General features: G+C 42.2%; 1 protein-coding gene across 5 annotated transcripts in view; it reads left to right on the forward strand.

Moving 5' to 3' along the window:
- Nucleotides 1-11,698: 11,698 nt before the first annotated feature.
- The window catches only part of FOXA2 (forkhead box A2), a 70,209-nt gene continuing 63,343 nt past the window's right edge, over nt 11,699-18,564 (forward strand). The window contains exons 1-4 of one of the 5 annotated variants that reach the window (XR_003855415.1): nt 11,699-11,835; nt 12,820-14,029; nt 14,876-15,055; nt 17,046-17,194. Coding sequence is in view for 3 of the 5 variants with exons in the window: in XM_029593756.1 (XP_029449616.1) it covers nt 11,749-11,835; nt 12,820-14,029; nt 14,876-14,922 (1,344 nt within the window). In the remaining 2 variants the exon portion in view is untranslated. Of the gene's footprint in view, nt 11,836-12,819; nt 14,437-14,875; nt 15,557-17,045; nt 17,195-18,564 lie in introns of those variants that run through there. The other 4 variants (XR_003855414.1, XM_029593756.1, XM_029593755.1 and 1 more) reach the window with 4 other exon arrangements.

The following is an 18,564-nucleotide window of genomic DNA, read 5'->3' on the forward strand; positions in this document are numbered from 1 at the left end:
ATCTTCTATAAGAACAAATTAGAAAAAAAAAAAAAGTATGAATACCTTTATCTGTTTTTATAATCCTCTTCTTTCCCTTCTTCCCTTTATTTCTTTTTCTGCCTTCTTCTTCCACTTCTCTCTTCCTCTATAACATTATCACTTCCAATTCTCTCCTCACTATAGCCTACTTTCTCCCCTTGCATTTTTTCTTTATCTCTGCATCCACTCTCTCCAGCCTCCCCCCCCCCCCCCCCCCCCCGTTTCTGCCTCTCACATTCTCAGTCCCATCTTCCATCTTTTTCTTGGCTCTATCACCTTTCCAGCCTTCCCCCTTTTTGAATCTTGCCCACTTAGCCTCTCTTTCCCTCTCTTGTCTTCTCTCCCAGACACTGACTCCTTAAGCAGCAGGGAGGTGGTCATACCAGACTTCATCAGATAGTTGTCAGATAGAAGTAGCACAAGAACACTAAAGATCTTAAGCTTAGCAAGCCAGCAGTGGCACGTGCCGGAAAACCATTAGCTCCACCTCTGCTGACCTCAGATGTGATGCCTCCACCTCTCTCAAGCCCAGTGTGAAACCACTGTCTCTACCCCTGCTAGGCCAGGACATGACATCTCCTCAGAAACCTACTGGAGGAACAGTTGGTGTCTTCAGGAGGAGCCTGGATTTCTTTGGTACAGAAACCTAGTTTGAGTAGCAGTCAGTGTCAGCTTCTTTGGGGCGGAGCCCTGCTGGAAGACCATTGTGGGAAGATCTGAAGCATCAATGGATTGACATCTTCAGAGGTGACAAAGAGATTTTGCCATAAATTGAGGTGAGGTTTTGGACATGGGGAAAATATCCAGAAAATCCCCTTTCTTATATTTGGGCCAAAATGGGAAATCATGATAGTGATCTGCTGATATTTCTCTATGGCATACAGTATTTATAATGATAATGAAGCTAGCTTGAACACCTAAAGCAGGGGTGTCAAACTACAATTATCGAGGGCCACAAACTGAGTTGGGTTTTCAGGATAATCCTGATGAATGCACATGCAATATATTTGCATAGGTAAGGACCTCTGGGATATCTTACTAATGCTGTGCCCTATTTAATAGAACATGTTATTTATGTAATATACAGAGGTAGTATAGTCAATTTGTAAGAATACACCTTTGGGAGGTTACCAGAATGAATTGTTCCTATGTAGAAACTCCTAGAATTTTCTAGAATGTTCAGTGTGAGTTTTCTCCTAATATGCACAGACAGCATAGGCATTGTTATGTACAAGAGGAATAACTGAAGGTCAAAGGAAAAGGGCTTGTAGGGTTTCTAGTTTTGGAGAGCAAAGCAGGGGAAAGCAAAGTGAAGATTTCCATTACTAATTGTTCTCTAGGTCTAAAGGCCATAATCAGGAAAAGAAATAAGATTTCCTTCTTGTAGAAGAGAGTTCTGTCTCTGAGTTCAAGTGAACTCTAATTTTGGTTTTCAGAAAGGGATCTGGCAATATACAACTGCCTGCTGTGAATGCTTCTGGAGAAAGTTTTCCTTGCTGATCTGTCCAGTCAGTGTGACCAAGTGCCAACAATTTGGACGGAGAGGAGTTTGTGCACACATGGTAATCACCCTAAAGAGGAGAAAGGAGAGTAGATTGTCCTGTTAAGCAGGGCCATCCTTTGGGGAGGTGTGAACCTGGATCCTGCACATTAGAGGGCCACACACCAACATCCAGATTGACAGTGGAACAGACCAGAAGTGATAGGAGCTTCTGGACTGATCTGCATCTACAATGCTCCCACTGCTACTTCCTGCCTCTCTCTGTTTCTCTCTTCCTCCTTCATTGAGGCCATTTGCGGTGGTGACTTGGCAGACCTTTCCAGGTTGGTGGCGCGCTATTGGCCCATGTCCGAGGGGAATAGAGAGGGGTGCTTTAGGGTGAGCCCTGCTGCTAAGTCATTAGAATCTACCACCAAGGGGTGTGAAACTGCATTTGTGGAAGTCTATAAACCAGTCTGCTGTTTAGGATATCCCTTCTGAATGTACATGAGCTGAAAGTGCATACAAAAGAGGATTAGAAATGAATCTTCTCCTCTGCTCCAGAAGAAACCTGCACTTCTCAACCCTCTTGCTCATAGGAGGGTGGATACACATTTAATTGAGCCAATGCATTCAAATAAATGTAATTTATATTCATTAAGGATATCCTGAAAACCAGACGGAGTTGCAGCTCTTGATGATTGCATTTTGATGCTTGAGGGCTAATTTTGTAATGGCCTGCCTAAACCTGAAGTCAATTATGCCCATGCTTTACACCAATTTTCAAAGGAAAAGTACCTTAGTGCTTTCCATTTGCAAACTATCCCAGCAAACCTACCTGCACCCAATTACACCTCCTAATATGTGCTCAGTGTTTTTTCTGGGAAAATGTCCAGGCATACTTTAGAAAATAAAATGCAAAACTGTGCATGTAAAGTGCAAAGCCCTCCCGAACCCTGACCCTGGATGCTTCTGCACACTGCGGGTAAACTTACATGTAGTCAGGACAGATGCCCATAAGCTTACCTGCATATTAGGTGGGCACGTTTGTAAAAGACCATTTTTGCATGTAAAGCACTGTGTGACCTGAAGAAAGGGTTTTGACTATGACCCTCCCTATGACTAGGCTTAGGCAGGGGAATTTAAAAAAAAAAAAAAAAAAAGATTTGCCCATGATAAAATACACTGGGTTGTTTTTTTTTTTTATTACAGTTCATGAGAAAGGTTAAAAAAATAATAAGCTGAAAATGTTTAGAATAGAAACAGAGAATATGAGTATGGGTAAAGACCACAAGACCCATCTACTCTGCTTATTTTCCCGCCTCTGCTATTCTCCTGGAATAAAACCAAAAGAGGAAGCAATGGACTTAAGAAAGAGGCAATTTGCAAGTTTGAGGAATTTGCCAGCTCTGCTACTTTTCCCATGTTTCTTTTCTTTTTTTTAGTTATTTATTTTTCTACTTCGATATAGGCACTGCTCTAGAATAAGAAGTGAACACACTTGTTCATGGCCGCACCCTTTGTTTTAATAACGCCTCTATCTTGAGTCCATTCTGTAGCCCATGCTATATTAATGTTTTAAATACATTCATATAATGCCGTCTTCGGGTTCTCATAAGTATTAGGGCCGAGCCATCCTGATTCGTTGACATTTATAATGGGGGTTAAATGACTAGGAATCAGCTTTCAAAAACTTCAGACAGTAGTAACTCCTCTGGAGAAATGTATCAGAGATAATAAAGGGGAGTTTGATGATTTTACTTGCTTTTTACTCCTGAGGTACATACAATTTTACTCCTTTTAACAAGGAGTTTAGCACACAAAAAAAAAAAGGTGTGCAGAAATGTGAAGAAAAAGGAGCCATGCAATTCATTTGCACTCCTCCAGGTAAATCTCATGCTAATGAAGGCATTAATAGTTACTGCTTCCCAGTTCAGAGAGGGGCGGAGGCTTAACTCAGGTTTCCTAATGCTGGAAATGTAATTTCTGCTCTGAGGTGGCTTAAGATTTCTAAGGCTAGTGTTGGTCTATAGGGGTGAGCCTGCAGTTTAAGGGGCAGGGGTCTTGAGATTTCTGTGCAGAGACATGCTTTGTGTATTTGTATACAAAGCATTTATGTTTTGTGCACACCACTTTTCTGCCCCTAACTCATTCTTTGATCTCCCAATTTTTATGAGCACACTTTTTATGCTCTTAACTCATGTTCTTTGTGTATCGTTTTTAGGAGCACAGACCATCTTTTCTGCACACAGCAATGGATGTGAACCATGTTTTGTGCATGATAAACATATTTTTTGTATGCACATTTTAAATCTCTTTATGCATTTGCATAGTTTACTGCCTCAGCAGTTAACTCTTTTTTTAGCATGAGAGGAAAGAAAATGTTTGTTGAAATGTATTGTATTGTTACCTAAACAAATATTTTACTAGCATTACTGCTTTAAGGCAACCCTCAGTCTTTGGGGATAAAATAACTTTCAAAGTTGAGCAGCTTTTCAAAGCCAATGTGACCCAAATTTGCCTCTGAGTTTCAGTGGCTGTAAATTAGAAGTACAAAAATCAAATGGCACTCTCCCCCAATAATTCATTTTCATGCAATTAGAATATTATGTGCTATCAAGAAATGAAAACATCCTGCATTCAGGTGGTAAAGCAGTCCCACCAGCCTTCCCTTAAAAAGGCAGCACTATTTCCGAGGCTAGGGGTAATAGTGCTGCTTTGTAATTATGCTGATAGTGTTGGTACTAACACTTTGACAATGATCTCCACAGGGCTCTTATTGTTTTTCCAACAATATTTTTCATGTTATCTACCAGAAACATCTTTGGAAAATAAAATCCTTGCTGACAAGACTCTTAAGTATCAGTATCTTTGAGTGTCAATAAGAAGTCTCATATCTTGAACCCACCTTCAGTAACTTCCACCAACCTGCACTAAGAATGGGGACTAGACAGATGAAAATTAAAGCTGACAATAATCAATATTTTAATCCAGGCCACAGGGAAACTAAATCGGCACCAACAAGTTCCATCATAGCAGAAACCAAGTGGTTTGGGGCGGGCAGATTCATATTGGCAGAGAAGAATCAGTGTGTAATATGTTGCCAGATAAATCTGCATCTATGTTCCTCAATCCATCCCTTGAGAATCCCTCAACCAGTCTGGTTTTTCAGAATATCCACCATGAATATGCATGAGATGCATTTCACTGCACTGTCCCCATTGTATGCAATTAGATATATTCATGGTGGATATCCTGAAAACCAGACAGGTCTGGCGATCCTCAAGCACTAGGCTGAGACCCACTCATTTACATTATGTGAAAGTTTTGTACACAAAACTGCTAAGTAATTTGATTTTCTTTAACTTCAATATATCTGATATTGGAATACTGAATGTTATCAGATGCTTAATTTCTTAGTTGACCGTGCCAGATAAAACAGTTATGCATGTGATCATTTTTAATTGCAATGTATCCAATACTGCATTAATGATCACTATTGTAAAATTTATATTTTCTTATCAATCAAGTTTATTTTGTAAAAAATAAAAAGCAATAGCAATATAACTGAAAATCCAAGCACTTTATCATCATGTTAAAAAACTGTCCACAACTTTGTAGGTTTCCTATCTGTTGTACTTCCTCTGAGCAAATAGCTTTTTCCACTGATTTTTAACCTGCAGGGCTAAAGCCCGAGACTAATGTACTAAAGTGCTTAACAGTCACTGTTAATGCTATTAATTAGCTCATAATAATGGTTCATGTTAACGACGTGGATTTTATTCTTAAAAACTACACTCCCCTGAGGTATAGTTACATTTTTTTGTGATAATGTCGCTGTGTTTACTTTTGCACATTTCCAAGCATGTTAGCTTTCAGTGCACTAATATGTAACGAGTTGCTTTGCATAATATTTATTTATTTATTTATTTATTTATTATTTTTATTATACCGAGTTTCATGATATGAATCACATCAACCCGGTTTACAATTAACAATGTGAATAACTGCAGAGAGTAACATGGTAGAAACATTTCCCAATTCGACATCAAATATAATAAGAAACTTAACAAATAAAAACATTGTAACAATATTTAGGATGTGAGAAAGTTACAAAAAAAAAAACAAAAAAACAAACAAGGAAAAATAACTAGGATCTGAAAGGGGAGGAAATTAAAGAAAGAATATTAACATTTTATCCAACTTTTGCATCTCATTACCTCATTTGCATAGATTTTTCATTCAAACTCTTGTGAGCTAATTAAAGCAGGTTAAAAACAGTGTCAACATCGGTAAACTAGATTGCATGAGTTAACTGCACTTTTGGCCAATGTAATAAAACATGAGTTCAATTTTAGTGTGGGATTTTAGTTAACATGCACAATAGAAACCAGTGTCTGAGAGGGAGGGGGTGCTTGGCTTAATTTGTGGGGGAACAGGGTGGGACACAATTCTGGCACTTCTTTTTAGGATTAAGAGGCAGAGCGGCAGGGTTATTCTGCAGGGAAGAGAAGGGGAAGGACTGAACCTCAGCATACAGGGAAAAGCCACTCTGCTCTCTAATTCAGCCCCTCTCCCATCTCTCCTCCTGTATTGCAGGGAACAGAAGGAAGGGGAAGGGGTAATATTGAAGCAGACACTGCAGAACGAAGAACAGACACAATTTGGGGCCAATGCAATACAGTGTGCTCAGCCTAGTGCACAGCTTGTTGCGCGGTTGGACACACGATTTGGACGTGCAAGAAGAACTTCTGATGCAATAATGGGATTAGTGTGTCCAAAACAGTGCATAGCTAATAGCACTCATCACATGTCACAGGGGCTACCGGTGCCATTGGTCAGCCCCTGTCACATGGTAGGAACAATGGATGACCGGACCCCCCCAAGACTTGCCAAAAGTCCCTGGTGGTCCAGCGGGGGGTCCGGGAGCGATCTCCTGCACTCGGGCCGTCGGCTGCCAGTAATCAAAATGGCGCCAATAGCCTTTGCCCTTTCTATGTCACAGGGGCTACCGGTGCCATTGATCGGCCCCTGTCACATGGTAGGAGCACAAGATGGCACCGGCCATCCATTGCTCCTACCATGTGACAGGGGCTGACCAATGGCACCGGTAGCCCCTGTGACATAGTAGGTCAAAGGCTATCGGCGCCATTTTGAATACCGGCAGCCGAGGGCGTGAGTGCAGGAGATGGTTCCCGGACCCCCCGCTGGACCACCAGGGAGTTTTGGTAAGTCTTGGGGGGGGGTGTCAGGAGGGGGGGGTTGTTTAAATTCGCTCCTTTAGACAGCCGAATAATTCGGCAAAGATTTGTTGTATTCGTGGGGACTCGCGATACGTTTTGCTTCCCCACGAATACAATGAATATGGCCCTATACGTTGCGGATTGCCAATTCATAGGGAACGAATGCACACCCCTATTGTCTACCCTCTAACACACCTCCCTGCATTGCTGGGGGATAGCTAATACCTTCTTTAGCACAGGAGTTTTATGCACCCACACTAATTTTAGTGCTGGTTTTAATCCTGTTTTAATGCTCATTGTTTCTGAGTTGAAAACCCTGTTAATTAAATACCTAAGTTAATTTATTGCAGAAAAATAAGGAAAACTGTATGCTAAAACAGGAGTAGAGGCCTGCCCTAATGTCAGCATGCCCTGTTAATTCAGCCCCTTTGAATGCACCTTAACATTTAGAAAGGGGCCGGTGCAATAAAGTCACTTAGAAAGCGGATGCTGGTTAGCGCCCGCTCTCTTAATGCATGCATGGCACCCCAAAGGGGGGTGCCATGCAATATTTAAATTAGGGGGTCGCATTAGCAAGGATGCGCTAGGGTTGCTTGCGCATCCTTGCTAATGTGAACCCAAACAGTTTCCATTCATCATAGAATCATCGCTGAAAGTCTGCCATGGTTATCTTTTAAAATATTTAATATTTATAAGTTCCTTTCTTGTTGTGCAATTTCATTATATTTTTTACTTGAGTAGATGAGGGTATATTTTAATTGGCATAATCTTAAGATTAGCTCTCCACTGAGACTCGGCACAATGTCAACCAGAAATGACTGCCATACGCCAGTCACGAAAACCGATGCCAATAAACCCAGCATTGGTTTTCGTGACTTATTCGCTGAAAACCAATGCCGAGTTTATCATCATCGGTTTTCGTGGCTGCCACCTGTAACCAAAACTGACGCTGTTAAACTTGGCGTCGGTTTTTGTGATGGGCCCTATCGTCAAATTTTTTTTCTTTTATTTCTTTTATTTGTATTCTTTTTTTTTGATGCGCACATCTATTAATGCAGATGACAATTAAATGTGCGTCGGAGACACACATTTTTCTTTTTGCATCGGGATTGAATGCCTAATAGCCTCATTCACATGCATTTGCATGTGAAGAGCGCTATTGCATTCACTCCGCATTAGACGCACGTTGAATAGGCGCTAATCCCCTTATTGCATTAGGGGATTGATTAGCGCTTATTCTACCCGCGTCCAACTGCAGGTGTAAGAGTGCCTCGGCTCAGCGCACCATATTGCATCGGCCCCAAATATATCAATACACTTTAGTATATCAGCCCCATGCACTCTCATTCATTTTCTTTTCACCAGATTTAAAACGTATTCCTAGCCTTGACCCGAATAATATCTGACCTTATAAATGAGCCCCAAAGAATTTTCTGTCACTCATATTTATGGCAAAATAAAGCTTGAAAATATTTTTTTTTCCCCAAGGGCAATTTTCGACCTTAAATAGAGCCATATATGTCTGCTTAAAAGTTTTAAAATGAAATTTGACTTGAAATACGTGTTTAAATTATTTTCTGGTGGTGGTGAATAACTTCTCCGCTATTGTATGTTTATATTTTCAATGACAGGGAAAAAAAGTTGCTGGTTTTTTGTTTTTTTTCCGTTCACCCTGTGGTCTTTCCTAATATACATCCAGAAGCAGATAATAAAAGCTGAAGGTAGGTTTTTGCAGCAACTCTCAGCCCATCCTACAGCTGTGAATGAAGACGGCGGTAACTGTGATGCACCATATGCTGCTCAGCTACTTGATCCAGTGATTTAATGTTCGCATTGTATCGAAGGAAAAAGAAAGAAAAAAAAAAACCAAAAAGGCAGTACTCTGAAGCGAATAGTTTCCGGCGTCAACTCTTCTATTAATTGGATTAAATATTGAGCTCCAGCGATCAAACAACAGGGGGAGCTCTGCCCCTAGATAATTATTGGATAAAACCGTAGGCACTGTACTCCTGAAACGATAGCCTAAAGATGAAATATTAAGACTGAAACGGAAACACCTTTCCCTTGAGCCTGGGTTTGTCAAACGTGCGCCCCTAGGCCTTTTCTCCCCATTCTGAGGGTCGGGACCTTCATTACTCCTCTGATTTTAGATCCATCTTGACCTTACCCACAACATGCCTTCCCCTCACCCCTCTCCCAGCACCTAAGGGAGGGCAGAAAAAGGGATCCCCGAGGCCGCTCCTCTTTCTTTTTTTGTTATAAACTTTGCCTTCTATTCCTTGTCTCAGTCTATATTTTGCCTTTATTGGACTGAGGGAGCCGAACCAAGATTGCACATCCCTTGCCTCTACACAGCTGAGCAAACTATGGGGAGGCTTTCAGGTTTCAGGGCCAGACCCCGCCACGACTCTCATACCCCGCGCCTTTGCAAAGGGAGTTAAAAATAACAGAAAGAAGTAAACGGCAGAGAATACCAAATTGTTCGTAAGTAAGTCATTGTGCGCTGCTTATGCAATAGGGGAAAGGGCTTTTTGTCTTTTTAATCTCGATCTCGTTTTGCTAAAGGTTATAACTGATGTTGCCGCCGATTGAGAAGCGGCATTTTCCTCAGGTAGAAAACGGATTTTCAAACAAACCGGCCCAAGTAACACTTTTAAAATATTATCTTCATTTCTATTACATTATACTCTTTTTTTTTTTTTGTTTGTTTTTACCGGGAGCCCTGTTGGAGACGTATTTAACCGAGCGACCTGTCACTAAGTATCTGCCCATCTTCCTCGGGCCTCCAGCTCGGCTACAAGGGCAGGGCCGCTGCAGCGGGGACAGGGTGGCAGGCAGCTTCGTCCACCTCCGCAAAGGGCTCAGGTCCCCACTCATCGGCCTTCCCTGGGAAGATCGGTGATGCTCAAACCCCTTCAATGAACTTGACTGTGTTTGAGAGCTCAAACCGGACACCGTGGCTCGTCCAGAATGAAGAGGTGGCGGCGGCCCTGGCCGGGCTCTTCTAGCCCTGAGAAGAGCGCTCTCGGGGACCAGCTGGGGGAGATGTTCGCAGGGTCACTCTCTCTCTCCGTTGTCGGCAGCAGGGCGGTCTATAGACATTTTATTTACCTGGAGTTTCTCCTGGATTTGCAAAGAGTGGGAGGGAGAGAGAGAGAGTGTGTGAGAGAGAGCGGGGGTGAGAGAGAGTGGGTATGTGAGAGAGAGGGGGGTGAGAATGAGAGAGTGAGTGAGAGAGAGAGAGAGAAAAAGTGTGTGTGTGTGAGAGAGAGGGGGTGAGAGAGAGTGAGAGAGAGTGTGTGTGAGAGAGTGTGTGTGTGAGAGAGAGGGGGGGTGAGAGTGAGAGAGTGAGAGAGAGAGAGAGAAAGAGTGTGTGTGAGAGAGAGGGGGGTGAGAGAGAGAGAGAGTTTGTGTGTGAGAGAGTGTGTGTGAGAGAGAGGGGGGTGAGAGTGAGAGAGTGAGAGAGAGAGAGAGTGTGTGTGAGAGAGAGGGGGGTGAGAGAGAGAGAGAGAGTGTGTGTTTGTGAGAGAGATGGGGGGGGGGGGGTGAGAGTGAGAGAGTGAGTGAGGGAGAGAGAGTGTTGGTTGAAGCCTTGAACATTTCACCCTGCTGGACCCGAGCTGTCCTATGATTTCCCTGCCCCAGGTTGCCTGACCTTGCGCTTCCCGGGCAGGAATTTGCTATCACGTCAAGTGGCATTTGATGGCTTTGCTGTACGTGGAGACAGCGATAAGGAAAACGTCAGGTCCTTTAAAAACCCGGTTACTCAGTTTTTTGTTCATCTCTTGGCTTTTTTTTTTTTTTTTTGTGTTCTTTCTGTTTGCTTTAATTACGAAAGCCACGAGGAACTCAGTTACGGGTTTAGTCTTGATTTGTGGTGGTGAAACAACAAATCGGTGATGGCAAACCACTAACACTCTAGTAAAATCAAGTTATTTTCATAAACCGCTCGGTGTAAGTGTCAGAGGCATCGATGAAAATGCAGCGAATTGTCTTTATAAGAAATGTGGGGTTTCTTTTATTTGCTTAAATATTTTAAAAAGCTATTATATCTTAAAAAAGAAACCATCAATCAATCTGAAAGTGTATACATGGATTTTGTTTTCCCAAAATGTAATGGATTTCAGAAATCGGAGGTGGCAACTGTCACTAAGTGAAAGAGCCCATAGGGTAGAGAAACAGCGAATAGATAATTGCGGTCTGGAGGTCTCCAGTATCCACTGCTGAAATTTACTGCCCACACCTCAGCACAGTCTTAAAAACTTCAAATGCACAAAATGACAAATTGAAACAAAAACAACAAAAAAAAATCGGTTCCTTTAGAACAAATGAGACGCAGCCCAGATAAAATAAAATCAACAAAAGAAGCCATAAACCCGCTTTCCTCCTTTCTTTACCCTCCCCCCCCCCTTTTTTTTTTTTTTTTTTGTTTCCAGCCCTCCCTCCCATTCTCGGAACAAGCAGATTAAATCTTAATGAATCTCTTCAAAATGGGCTTTCTTTTACCACAGGGCAGGTGTACAATAGGGGGGGGGGGGGGGGGGCAAGGCAGAGTTAGGCTCACGCCTAGGTGTGAGCTGATTATTCAAATAGGCTGGCGAGGGCTGGGGGGGGGGGGGGATTGGAGGCTCTCCTGGCCGCTCGGTGCTAGATCATCACCCGTCAGCAACGTCACTGCAGCCCTCCTTATCATCATCATCATCATCATCATCAGCTGCCAACCCAGGCTTTTGCTGAGCTTCCGGGCCACCTTCTCCATTGCAAACCTCCAACTCCCCAATCTCCAACTCCAAGCCGCAGCCCCCCCAGAGCAGCCTGCAAGGCAGGCACTGCCCCGATAGGAGAGCGGAGCCTGCTTCCTCCTCCTAGATCAGAGAGAGAGAGAGTGAGAGGGAGAGAGAGAAACCCTCCTCCCTCCTCTCTCTCTCTCTCTCTTTCCTTTTTTTTTTTTTTTGGGTTGATCTTGCTGTCGTCGTGGTTGCTGCTGTTAAATTTTAAACTGCCATGCACTCGGCATCCAGTATGCTTGGAGCAGTGAAAATGGAAGGACACGAGCATTCAGACTGGAACAGTTACTATGCAGAGCCAGAGGTAGGAAGAACTGCTCTTGTGTGTGTGTGTGTCTTTTTATGTATTTATTTTTTTTTTTTGGGTATCTCTGCCTTCCTTCTGCCTAAAATAGGTCTCTTTTTATACGACACTGTTAGCCTTGAGATAATATTAACTTTGTGATCAAATATTGACTTGCGGCGCCTCAAATCCTCTTCGATGACTGAGCCACACACTATCCCAACAAACTTGTGTTTGGCATGGGGTGGGTGAAAGGGAGGGGGGGGGGGAGGTGATGGGGGGGAATGAGAAAAGTTATGGTGAGGGGGGAGGAAAGTTTATTGCTGTAAATCTCACACGTAATCTTACCTTAAGAAGGTTCAATTTGTTTTCAAAGATTAAACTCTCTTTTGATCGCACTGAGAAGGAAATTATTTATTAATCGACTTTTCTATAGATATTGTGCAAAGGTTACTTGTGAGATCACTTGTATTTAAACACACGATTTGTATTTCGGAGCAGTTTTCTTAGCTGCTGGGTTTGTTCAGTGGGATTTTCCGGATTGCAGGTCGCTGTATTATTTTAGTTTGCGGGTCACTGAGTATTTGGCAGAGGAATTTTTAACGTGTTCTGGAAAATAAATAAATAAAATAATAATAATAATAAAAAAACACAAAACCACCACCACCACCCAAGCAGGTATATAACTCTGACGCAGAAGTACAAATAAGTAAATATTTATCTGCAAACCACTTTCAAAGGCAGGGAAATGGGCAATCTCCGGCAAGACGGACATTTGGGAGGCGGAGTTTTTAAACTCACTTTGCTGAAAGTTGAACTCTTTTTAACTGTCAAAACGTGATCAATATACAAAGAGACGTCAGATCTCAGCAGGAAATGCAATCTGCCGGTGTTGTCTCCCAAGTCGATCGGGGGGGACGACGACGACGACGATTGCTCTGTTGATATTTTTAAGTACTAAGCCGAGCGCGCCAGTCTAACCATTTCATTAAACCTTTTCCCCAGGGCTATTCTACAGTAAGCAACATGAACCCAGGCCTGGGCATGAACAGCATGAACACATACATGAGCATGTCGGCCATGAGCACCACTGCCAACATGACAGCCAGCTCCATGAACATGTCCTACGTGAACACCGGCATGAGTCCGTCTCTGACTGGCATGTCGCCCGGGGCTGGCGCCATGAGCGGCATGGCTACCGGGGTGGCAGGCATGACTAGCCACCTGAGCCCCAACATGAGCCCCATGAGCGCCCAGGCCACCTCGATGAACGCGTTGGCCCCCTACACCAATATGAGCTCCATGAGTCCCATGTACGGCCAGTCCAACCTCAACCGAGCGAGGGACCCCAAGACCTACCGGCGAAGCTACACGCACGCCAAGCCGCCTTACTCCTACATCTCCTTGATAACCATGGCCATCCAGCAGTCGCCCAACAAGATGCTCACCCTCAGCGAGATCTACCAGTGGATCATGGACCTCTTCCCTTTCTACCGCCAGAACCAGCAGCGGTGGCAGAACTCCATCCGCCACTCGTTGTCCTTCAACGACTGCTTCCTCAAGGTGCCCCGCTCCCCGGACAAGCCCGGCAAGGGCTCCTTCTGGACCTTGCACCCGGACTCGGGCAACATGTTCGAGAACGGCTGCTACCTGCGGCGCCAGAAGCGCTTCAAGTGCGAGAAGCAGCTCTCCCTGAAGGAGGGCGGCAAGAAGCTCTCGGAGGGGGCGTCCAGCCTGGGCTCGGCCCCCACCAGCGGCGGCGGCAGCAGCTCGGACAGCTCGGCGGGCCACGAGTCCCCCCACGCCGGCTCGCCCCCTCCCTGCCAGGAGCAGAAGAGGGCCCTGGCCGACCTGAAGCCCAACCAAGGCCTGAGCCCCGAGCACGCCCACTCGCCCGTCGCCCAGGCCCAGCACTTGCTGGCCCAGCACCACTCGGTCCTGGCCCACGAGGCCCAGGCGCACCTGAAGCCCGAGCACCACTACGCGTTCAACCACCCCTTCTCCATCAACAACCTCATGTCCTCCGAGCAGCAGCACCACCACCACCACCACCATCACCACCACCACCACAAAATGGACCTGAAAGCCTACGAGCAGGCGATGCACTATTCGGGCTACGGGTCCCCCATGGCAGGAAGCCTAGCCATGAGCGCAGTAACGAACAAAAGTGGCGTCGAGTCCTCGCCCCTTTCCGGCGACCCCTCTTATTATCAAGGTGTGTATGCGCGACCTATCATGAACTCTTCCTAAATTTCGGCAAGGTGACGGACTGTTGGCAATCTATGTACATATTTCTTAAGAAAAAAAAAAAAAAAAAAGAAAAGAGCTAGTCTGCCCACCCCAGAAAACAAAAGATTTTCAAGTCCCCCCTCACCCCTTCTTCACTAGATGTGAAACCTGTAAGCTATGAGTGATTTTTGTTGTTGTTGTTGTTGCTGTTGCTGTTGTTGCAGGGATATAATTTTTGTGAAAATGAGGGAATCTAATATTTCTGTGTGAAACCTGTAGTTTTTACCGAGGACCAAAGTATGTAATGTTCATATTGTATAAAAGCGGGATATATTGTTGTAACTGAAAAAGCGTTGATGTTAGCGGGCGAGTAAAATGCTTGGACCTGATTCATTTATGGCTTCTGTATGCTTTATTTATTACTCGTATAAGCTGTACTCTGCTAGACGGCAGGCACATTTCCAGTTCTCTACATTAAAACGCCCTTGAATTATTTCTCTAGATTTTCATTTCTGCAATAATAGGAAAACAGAAAAATCCAAGGAAAAACACATGTGTTTCTCCTTTCTATAGATAGTGAAGTACTTTTATTACCTAACTTCGGAACCGAAAATCCCATGTGAAACGAATGCTTCAGTACCCTAAAGGGTTGTTGTTTTTTTGGCCATTCTGTGCCTATCAGGGAAAAAAAAATTGACTAATGGGACACTATTGTTCTAGTTTCACAGTTCCCTCCCTTCTCCTTTGTAACTTCTGATTAAAGTTATGCCGCCAGCAGGCAGCAAACAATAAACCAAAACTTGAATGTAAGGGGATTTTATTTCTCCCTCAGACTTATCTTGGATTCCTTCGGTAGACAATGAATTCACACGACCTTAACGAACAGGAACAATAGAGAACGCCCCTACCCCCAAATAGATGGTTTTACCTGTATTACAGAAGACAACAACTGATAATATAAGGACTCTGACCAGGGGTCTGCTGAATAAAACGCAGCCTTCAGTGGCGCCAGGTGAGATGTAGCTCAGTCTGCCTGTTTGGATATGTATGGTATTTAGTTTACAGAAGCCTTGAAAGCTCTTATTGCACCTAAACAAGGGGAGAAGGCACCTGAACTCCAGGAACTTACTTGCAGGCGATAATCAGGCACAAAAAAAGGTCATTCCCTAGTAGCCGAGGGCTCAGGACAGTGATCCTTTAGCCAATAAATACTGTAGGCTTTATTTAAGGATGCTTGCTGTACGTATAAAAATAAAATGTGCATCATTTGTCTGAATGCTCCCTCTTTCCCTTGAATGCATAGTATCTGGCAGCCTCTATGTACACTTTTCCTGCATATAATTAACAGTAGTAGCTTCCTCTTCTCTTTCCCTTCCAGTAAGACCTACCTGCAGAAAATGTTTCTCATTAATGAAGCACAAAGAAGGATCGCAGGTTTTTGAGTGAATGTATGGACAACGATGTGCCTGAGTTTATTGAGATTTTAAATAAAAAATGCTCACCCATTTATGTATAATTTTTTTAAAATAATAAATATTTTCAAAATTAAGAACGCACAAAATAATATATGGTCGAACAGTGGAACTTGTAAAATAAATATTTTAACAATAGAGTTGCAAAAAAAAAAAAAAAAAAAGAATCCGCATACTTTAGTGATGTCTATACAATTAGCATACATATATATTATATAAAATAATGTTTATTCTAATCATACTTAATAATTTAAGGATGCCACATTTGAATGAATATGCTAAAACCATTATTTCAGAAATTATTTTAAGCAAAGGATCCGTAAATAAAAAAAAAATGCACGTAACATCAGAAGCATTTTAAAAAAATTACACGTACTGCGTTAGATGCGCTAAAAGTACACCGTGATTTTAATGTAAATGGTTAATGTGACGTGCATTGACAATTATATAAAATGGAATATAATAGGAATTTGTAGGAATTATACAAGAATATAAAAGCTGTATTTTATAGAGCTCAGCACCGGTGTTCCAGACTTCTCGGTGTAATAGACTTTTAGAGACAACGAGCGTCATCCTGCGATAATGGGATCTGCCAGCACGCATGCTGCTCTTCTAAAATGCATCCTATTGCTAATCATTGCCGCAATGATTTTTTTTTTTTAAGTCTTACAAATAGAAGACAAGTCATTTCTCTTTTCCATCTACTGCTTGTTGTTTTCCCACGCGTTTAACGAATAATATTGTTGTCTCAAAATAACATTCCAATCCTTCTTAAATTCCACATTGTTCTGGAGGAGGTGTGGGGACTATAGGATCCTGCCAGAACGCTGTCTGTCTCTATGCTGCAAGGACACACACGTTGTGAACCAAGCATAAAATGTGTTTCATTATCACATAAAAGCCTCCCGCAGGGGAGGAGAAGAGAGGAAAGAAATGGGACTGATTTGGGAACAATGGCTGGTGAATGTGATGCTCTAACTTGTTATGTTCCATATCACTTGCCTATTGTTAAATGGTAGTTTTAAACTACTTAGCGTCTCCCACTCCACTGATTCCAACAGATAAGATGTAGTTCTGTCCGAATACATAAAAAGGGATGTCATTTTGATGCCTGTTAGCTACCGACCTCTCCCTCCCTGTTCATTCATAACTCTTTCTTTCTCTTTCTTGCTTTCCTTTAGCTATACTTTTTTTTTTCTCTTTCTGCCTGCCTGGATCCTATGGATTGTGGGTTGTACTTTGGAGGAAATATGATCCCACACCATTACATTTATTTTCAAAGGGCTTCCCGCTTGCTAGTTTAAGCAACCATGCTCTGTGAATAAACAAAGTCAGTAAACAAAAAAAAAAAAAATCTAGATCCAAATTCCAGGAGGGTAAACTTTAGACACCACGTCATTCTTCAGCAAATTTACACAGATATTATATTTTGTTCTCTTCACTTTTTTTTTTTTTTAGCCATTATGCTTTAACTCAATTTTATTACGCTGATCGATATCTTGGTAAAATATTCATTTTTTTTTAAACTAGCGGGCAGTGAAATCTTTGCTTTGTGCTAAAGTCAACAGTAGCACAGTTTGAGCTCAAATAAATGCTGAGATGCCTCCACTCTGTGCAGTGGATGCGACTCCTAATGCGGGACTGTCATCACCTTCAAATCTGCCGCAGAGAGGCATCAGGTAGGGATTTCTCTCACTTTCTATTCAATTCTACATGCGGCTGCCCCCTTAAACAGCAAACATCCCCACAACTTGTATCCACGGAATAGGAAAACAGCACATTTCACTTTAGAAGGAACAAAAAAGAAATCTTATCGTTTTCTTTTCATAGTCAATTCTCTTAACACGGGAATGATTTAACAGTTGTTTTTTTTTTTTAACTCAATAAAACGCTACTGAAAGGTGATGTGGGGGGAAAAAAACCCTCCAGAAGCTGGGAATCAGAATTTCTCCAATCCACATTGGAGAAATCATCCATTAGATTTGGTAATAATATTTTAATTGTATCTGAGAAAGTTACTTCTTTAATGATTTTTTTTAAGTTAGGGTACTTTTCAGTAACGAATTAAGATATCAATAATCATATTAACGATAAAACCTGGTGACTTAGTTCAGGTTTAGCCACTTGGCTCCGCTAAGTTACTAATGACCTATTATATATATATATATATATATTTTTTTTTTAATGTGTATGTTGTGCATGTTAAACTGGCTATCAAAGACTAAAAATATAAAACTAAGGAAAGCAAATCAAAATATTCATTCTCTGTATCTAGTGTCTTAACGAACAAGAAGGGCAACACGTTTACCTAGAACTGCTTTCAGGAGTCTGGAATTTCATATCTAGGCGAGGAAAGCAATAGATTGCTTAACCAATAGATTCTTGAATCACGTTGGAAACGCACCGGGCTGATTAAACTTTATTGTGCTATTTTTCTACCACTCACCACTCTGAATATATATTTGGTATAGACATCATATATTGGATTAAACAACGGATTCTAAAACAGCTGAGCGGCAGTCTAAATAACGTAATATATAAATGCATTTAAGTCAAGTAAATTAGTCGTATGGTAATTTGTTAAACGTCCAGGACTAGAAGTCATAAAAAATAAAAGTGTGCAAAATTATAACTCATTGTGGTAATTAGCCGTATTGCGGTAGAACATGCGGTTGCAAAATATCATTGATTTACATCATATAATTCCAAAGCCGATATACCATCCCACACCACAGCTGATACTGCAGTTTGACAAGGCAATTCATTATTGTAAAACAGAAACCTTAACATTCATTTCATGTATAGGTTTTGAGGCTATTTAGTTTTACATTCATCTGCCTATAATATTATAATTAATGCTTTTTTTTTCTCCTCGAAAGTTGTTTTTGGGCTTCAAATGATTTAGCTGGACACCAAATCTTCTGACCCAGCCTGTCTGACTGATGTGAGAAGTTATGTTTCCCGAACAAGATGAAATCAGCGCAGGATACACAGAAAGGCTAATCGTTTTTAAATAATTAATACCCTCCTATTTCACTAGTAATGTCGC

The sequence above is a fragment of the Rhinatrema bivittatum genome, chromosome 3, assembly GCF_901001135.1.
Source record: "Rhinatrema bivittatum chromosome 3, aRhiBiv1.1, whole genome shotgun sequence".
Lineage (NCBI taxonomy): Eukaryota > Metazoa > Chordata > Amphibia > Gymnophiona > Rhinatrematidae > Rhinatrema > Rhinatrema bivittatum.